The sequence below is a fragment of the Porites lutea genome, chromosome 3, assembly GCF_958299795.1.
Source record: "Porites lutea chromosome 3, jaPorLute2.1, whole genome shotgun sequence".
NCBI lineage: Eukaryota > Metazoa > Cnidaria > Anthozoa > Scleractinia > Poritidae > Porites > Porites lutea.
The window spans coordinates 18155118-18162315 of NC_133203.1; the positions used below are offsets into that span (position 1 = coordinate 18155118).

The 7198-nt window shown below is 47.0% G+C and overlaps 2 protein-coding genes across 2 annotated transcripts; both read left to right on the plus strand.

Moving 5' to 3' along the window:
• The first annotated feature begins 390 nt into the window (after window positions 1-390).
• LOC140931768 (uncharacterized) lies at window positions 391-3909 on the plus strand. Its single transcript, XM_073381510.1, has one exon. It carries the CDS (start codon window positions 391-393, stop codon window positions 3907-3909), a length of 3519 nt encoding a protein of 1172 aa, XP_073237611.1.
• Window positions 3910-3948: 39 nt separating this feature from the next.
• Window positions 3949-6072, plus strand: LOC140931769 (uncharacterized). The gene has a single exon (XM_073381511.1). It carries the CDS (start codon window positions 3949-3951, stop codon window positions 6070-6072), a length of 2124 nt encoding a protein of 707 aa, XP_073237612.1.
• Window positions 6073-7198: the final 1126 nt, after the last annotated feature.

A 7198-nucleotide genomic window follows, 5' to 3' on the forward strand; every position in this document is an offset into this window, starting at 1 on the left:
CTTTCGGATCTTAGACAAGATGTAAGCGAACGCTCTTCACGATCAAAACATTCCAGCCGAAGTTCTCGAAGCCTTAAATCCGAGAAATCATCTATCGCATCTTCGCTATCAAAAAGAGCGGATATGGCTGCAAATGTTGCAAGACTTAAAACTCAGTTGGAATTTGCGGACGCCGAAGCACGGAAAACAACTACTTTGAAGGAGTGCGAGGACGAACTTAAACGATTTAGACTAAGCAAGGAGCTGGCAGTCGCCAAAGCCGAAATGGAAGCGGTCAACGTAGCCGATGAAAAGAAAATTGAGAAGGACGATCGCGAGGAAGATCAGTTTCTCCCACAAGAAAGCGACAGGAATTACGTTCTCCAAAATTATTTGAAGACTCCTGATCAAATGTCAACGGTGACAGACGCCAGCCTTCCGACTGTTGAAACGTATATTGAATCTGTTTTGAATCGTGAGAGTCCTGAAACGAGAAGGACTTTGATAAAGGAGGAACTCTGGACTTCTCCTTTTAAAGTGAGATCTACCGAAGATACGAATTCTAGACCGGTGTTACGTCCCGACTCATCACCGAATCCGTTCGCACCTCCGAAGTCTACAGCTCTTCGATCGTCGCTGAATCCTTCAGTAGCCGAGTTTGAGACAAGTCCCTACAGAGTTCCGCGCACGCGTGTTGACGCTAAAATCCCCGTAAGCGATACAGCCAAGACCGGAATCACAGCAGACAATCCAAGAGCCAGTCTTCCCCTGAACAGTTCGTCCGTCGAAGATTCACTGCATCATTTAGCCGATGTGCTTTGTCAGCGACGTCTTCAAGACACGCTTCCTCTCCCAGAACCAGAGATATTCGGCGGCGATTTACTGCACTATCCCCTGTGGTTGAAGTCTTTCGAAACCATCATAGAAGGCCAGACAGACAAGGTTTCCCAAAGACTGTACTACCTCGGGAAGTATACAAGAGGCGAACCACAAGAGGCGATCAGCGGCCTCCTGTTACTGGAAACAGCCGACGCATACCGACGAGCAAAGAAGATCTTAGCAGAGAGATTCGGCAACCCATTTCTGGTGGCAGACGCCTACAGAAAGAAGATTAACGAATGGCCGAAAATCCCTCCAAATGACGGAACAAGCCTACGCAGATTTTTGGACTTCCTCGTCCACTGCCAAACGGCGACAAAGACCATCAAATACCTAAAGGTGCTTGACGACCCGGATGAAAACCAGAAGATGCTCCAAAAGCTTCCGCGCTACTTGATAGATCGATGGAGTCGCGAAGTTGATCGCTGGCTCAACAAAGAAGGAGAAGAGCAGAATCGCGGCGAAGAAAGCGTACCCGATGGGGATGGAACAGCCTACCCCCTTTTCAAAGCCTTCTGCAGGTTCCTCGAAAGAGAAGCAAGAATTGCGTGCAATCCGGTAACGACAAGGCCTCATAAGGAAGAAGCCCCAAGACAAGACGCAGAGAGAGCATGGAAGCCGAATAGTTACAGAAAGAAATCGGCCAAGGTTAGCACTTTCGCTACTGGTTCTGGTGAAGTGAAGACCAGCGCTTCCGACAGTAAGAGGGAGAATAAACCTGAAGCTGTCACGTGTCCGCTGTGCAAGGGTCCTCACGACTTGGACGCATGTAAAAGTTTTCTAAGTATGTCCCTGGCAGAAAGAAGAGATGTCATCAGATCGAAGGCACTGTGCTTGGGCTGCTTAGAATGGGGTCACATGAGAAAGGACTGTCGAAGAAGGCGAGTATGCAAAACCTGCAATGGATTTCATCCAACCTCCCTTCACAGTGATCCTGCCAAGATACCCGAGCAAGACAAAGCGGTAACGAATGCAACCGAAGTAATGAATGTAACCGAAGTCATCTCGAACCATGCGAAGGTCTGCGACACGAAGAAAACAACTGCGCCTTGCATGCACTCGTTAATAGTACCCGTATGGGTTCATCACAGTAAGGATGCTCAGAACAAATTGCTGATCTACGCTCTCCTGGATGAACAATCTGACGCTTGTTTTGTTAACGAAGGCGTTCTGCGAAAGCTGGATTTGAACGGACCAGAGGTAGACCTAAAGATTTCGACGGTCCTAGGAGAGGAAGTGGTTACAAGTCAGAAGATCGAAGGCCTGGTTGTGCGCGGTTACAATGAAGAGGGTGAAATCCCTTTACCCAAGACCTACTCAAGATCCACCATACCGGCTAAAAGGAGTCAGATTCCAAGGCCCGAATCCGCCCATGGTTGGCCACATCTCCGAATGGTATCTGAGAAGCTGATGCCCTTCCGTAGTGACGTTGAGGTCGGCCTCCTTATCAGTCTCAACTGCCCTCGTGTGATAAAACCGCTTGAAGTTGTTCCCGGAGTAGAAGATGACCCGTACACTAAGCGAACCGCTCTTGGATGGGGAATCATTGGTGCAGTAAACCCTCTAACACATGAAGATGAGGCTGAAACCGAGAGTGACATTTTCTGCAATCGCATTATCACCCGAGAAGTCCAAGTAGACTCAAGTAGGAAGATGTGTCACTTTGCGTTAAGGACAGAAGTGAAAGAGCTGCTCAACCCGCACGATGTTGCTAAGATGTTCACACTTGACTTCAATGAAAGACGAACCGAAGAGAAGTCGCTATCCTTTGAAGATCGGAAGTTCCTCAAAATAGTACGAGACGGTGTTCATCAGCAAGATGATGGCCACTACGAGATGCCTCTGCCTCTGAAGAAAGAAGACGTGGAACTGCCAAACAGTAAGGAATCGGCCCTGAGCCGCCTACTAAAGTTGAAACGGAGATTGACTAACGATGACCAATTCCGAAGAGATTACAATGGCTTCATGCAAGACATCATAACTAGCGGATATGCAGAACGAGTTCCCACAGACGAACCATCCTCAGACAACAAGCGAGTATGGTACATTCCACACCACGGAGTGTATCACAAGAAGAAGCCTGGGAAGATCAGAGTTGTGTTCGACTGCAGCGCAGTATGTGACGGACAGTCCCTAAACCAGCAGCTATTGCAAGGTCCAGATCTCACGAACAATCTCACAGGAGTACTATGCCGATTTCGTCAAGAGCGAGTAGCCTTTATGTGCGACATCCAGGCGATGTTTCATCAAGTCAAAGTCGACGAGAACCATCGTGATAACCTGAGATTGTTGTGGTGGGATAACGAAGAATTCAAGGGAGATCCAGTAGAGTACCGTATGACTGTCCACCTTTTTGGCGCTACTTCCTCGCCCGGCTGTGCAAACTTCGCTCTCAAGACCACTGCTGACCAGTACGAAGAAGATTGCGGCACCGAGGCAGCAGATTTCGTGAGAAAGGATTTCTACGTGGATGACGGACTCAAGTCGGTGCCAACCGTTGAACAAGCAAAGAACCTGATCAGAAATACCAAGTCACTGTGCCAGAAAGGTGGTTTCCGTCTTCACAAGTTTACATCGAATAGCAAGGAGGTGATAAATTCTGTTCCCTCAGAAGATCAAGCGAAGGACACAAAGGATCCTCGCCTTGTCAGTAACGATCCAGTCATCGAACGCGCTCTGGGAGTCCACTGGTGCATCGAATCAGACACGCTCCAGTTTAGAATCGAGTTGAAGGACAAACCGCTATCGAGAAGAGGCATTCTATCCACAGTTAGCTCGGTTTTTGATCCTCTTGGCCTCGTCGCCCCATTCATCCTGGTAGGAAAGAGAATCTTGCAAGAGCTGTGCCGTGATGGAGTTGGCTGGGACGATGAAGTACCCGAAGATGTGAGACCTAGATGGGAGAAATGGAGATCTGAACTTCCCGCCCTAGTGGAGCTCAAGATAGCAAGATGTCATAAACCTGAAGAATTCGATGAGATCAAGCACACAGAGTTGCACCACTTCTCAGACGCTTGTCAAAATGGCTATGGGCAGTGTACCTACCTATGATTAGTCGATGCTAAGAACCGAATACACTGTTCTCTTGTGATGGGAAAGTCGCGCGTGACGCCGTTGAAGCCTGTCACCATACCTAGACTGGAGCTGACCGCTGCACTCGTTTCTTCCAAGATAAGCTACACGCTGCGGAAAGAGCTGGAGTACGAGGAAGTGAAGGAAACGTTCTGGACTGACAGCAAGACGGTCTTAGGCTACATGAACAATGATGCCAGGCGATTCCATGTCTTTGTCGGCAACCGCGTCCAGGAGATACGAGAGAAGACATCGCCGGACCAGTGGCGCTACGTTGGAACGAAATCCAATCCCGCTGACATTGCTTCTTGCGGCCCTGGTGCCCAAGAACTAATTGACAGCTCCCTGTGGTGGAATGGGCCAGAATTCCTTTGGAATTCTCCTGAAGATTGGGATCCTGTTGACAACATCCCTTCGATTCCTCCTGACGACCCGGAAACCAAGAAGATCACTGTGCGAGCAACTCAGGTTGAAGAACCATCCTCCCTATTGGAGCGCCTGAAATATTTCTCCAATTGGCATCGAGCAAAGAGAGCAATCGCCATTTGTCTCCGTCTGCAGAGAAGATTCCGCAAGACCAGTATCTGTTCTTCCCAAGATACAGGTCCAGACACAGCAGAAAGAATAGGAAGAGCGGCCACCTATGTCCCTGTAAATGTTCAAGAGCTGAAATATTCTGAGTTGCAAATTATCAAGATGGTCCAGAATGAAGTGTTTCGAGAAGAAATACAGTTGCTGAAGAGTCTCAATGTCCAACCACAAGTCATTAACCGAAGCACTGCCAAGGACGGAAACCGCGCGATGAAAGGGTCAAGCTCCCTGTACAAGCTTGACCCGTTCCTAGACGAAGACGGTGTATTAAGAGTTGGTGGGCGGATCAAGCACTCTAGCTTCCCCTACGAGGTGAGGCATCCAGTCATACTCCCCAGAAAAGGACATGTCACTGACATGATCCTCTGCCATCATCATCAGGCCATCCAGCACCAAGGCAGAGGGATCACTCAAGGTGAAGTTCGCTCAGCAGGATACTGGATTATCGGCGGAAGTTCTGCTGTATCGAGCCACATATCAAAATGTGTCACATGCCGCCGATTGAGAAGCATGCCTCAAGAGCAAAAGATGGCGGACCTACCAGAAGATCGCCTAGAGCCTGCACCGCCCTTCACCTTCTGTGCAGTGGACTATTTTGGTCCCTGGTATATCAAGGATGGCCGTCGCGAACTCAAGCGTTATGGAGTTCTATTCACGTGCCTAGCGTCCAGAGCCATTCATCTGGAAGTCGCGGATAGCTTGTCCACAGATTCGTTCCTGAACGCCTATCGTCGTTTCATAGCACGCCGTGGACCAGTACGACAGTTGCGATCCGACCAAGGCTCAAATTTCGTTGGCGCGATGAACGAGCTGAACCAAGCTATCTCAGAATTAGGACACGAGCAAATCAGACAAGAGTTACTGAAAACCAACTGTGACTGGGTAGACTTCAGGATGAACTTCCCACACTCAAGTCACATGGGTGGGGCGTGGGAACGCCAAATCCGCACCGTGCGAAATGTATTGGCGTCGCTTCTTAGCCATCATGGAACTCAGCTCGACGGCGAGACGTTCCAAACCTTCATGGTGGAAGCCGAAGCTATAGTTAATTGTCGTCCACTGACTGCGGACACAATAAATTCTCCACAGTTGCCTCAGCCTCTCACGCCAAACCACCTGCTTACGATGAAGTCAAAGATCATCATGCCCCCACCTGGAAACTTCCAACGCGCCGACCTGTATTCAAGAAGGCGATGGCGAAGGGTGCAATACCTAGCGAATGAGTTCTGGATACAGTGGAAAAAGGATTACTTGCAGTCTCTGCAGCCGAGACAGAAATGGTCTGCGACAAGACGAAGTCTTCAGGTGAACGATATCGTCGTCGTTAAGGATGATCACTCGCCCAGAAACGCATGGAAGACCGGGATCGTAGAGGAGACGTACCCTGACAAGGATGGTCTAGTCCGGAAGGTTCGGTTGAGAATTGCTGATGACACCTTGGACAAGAACGGTCAAGCCACCGCACCAGCATCATTCCTGGACAGACCAGTCCAGCAATTGGTCCTGCTGCTGAAGAATGAAGAGTATGAAGACCGGGGAATCCCCACCTGAGGAGCCATTAGAGCCGTGAAGGCCTGTAGGGGCCTACAGCCCACTGAACATTATTTTAGTTAGTTTTGGTTGATTCTAGTATGTAAATTTCTGTCGTAATTTAGGGGAGCCATGTAAATGTTAGCTATTAGTTTTTCGTTGCGTGACTCGCGTCATTTCTGTTTCTATTTTAATCATCTGAAGCTTCTTTGTATTTTGCGTGTGTCGGATCAGTTTTCAGTGTCACATAGAGAATTGTCCGGATCGAAAGTAAGAAAGACGCGTGTGCCATTAAGATAGTTTCTATCGGAGAAAGAGGTATGTTTCCTTGTTTTATAGTTTTTAAGTTCAGTCCTAGTAGTATTGTTATTTCTTAGGTTTAGTGATTTCGTTATATTATTAGAGTTATTCTAGGTAATCGTTTTCATGCATGCCACGTGCTCCCAGTAGAATTATCTTAGAATCTATTGTAATCGCTCGCTTTTCGATTATTATTTTCAGTTTTTACGGGAATTTCAAGTATAATAAACAAGTTAGAATCGATGCTTGGGATTCTCTGTCTATAAAACGTTTCTCCGACGGCGATGTTGATCTGAATATTTGAACTGATCTGAAAGAAACCCGATGTCAATATCCGCCCCCGTTACAGTATGCATGCACTTTTCTTTAATACCTGAACTAATCTCTCCCCGTTTTTCCCCTCTATCACTTGTTCCACTCTTAACCAGGACAGTAATGCCTGCAGAGGAGGCTATGCCAAAATTGCTACGCAAACTCAGAACTCGCTGGTACCCAAAAACCCAACAACAATCATCATCAAGCAAGTAGTTATGGTTTTTCAGTTTCTAACTAAACACAAAACACTAAATACTAAACACTAAACTAAAATACTAAATACTAAACACTAAACTAAATACTAAAAACTAAAAACTAAATAAAATAAAATAATAAAATAAAAAAATAAAATAAAATAATAAATAAAATAACTAAAAACTAAATACTAAACACTAAACACTAAACACTAAATCTACAAAAGTATCCGTATGGAGAGATTTCGGTTTCACTTCATTCATTACATCTTACAATAACACAGTGTTCCTAAAACAGCGAGCATGAATCGAGTTTGAGAGTCTTAAAGGGTACAAAT

Excerpts from the sequence above, each read along its gene's own strand:
- LOC140931769 (XM_073381511.1), top strand. The coding sequence starts at position 3,949 with ATGGGAAAGTCGCGCGTGACGCCGTTGAAGCCTGTCACCATACCTAGA.
- LOC140931768 (XM_073381510.1), top strand. The coding sequence starts at position 391 with ATGTCAACGGTGACAGACGCCAGCCTTCCGACTGTTGAAACGTATATT.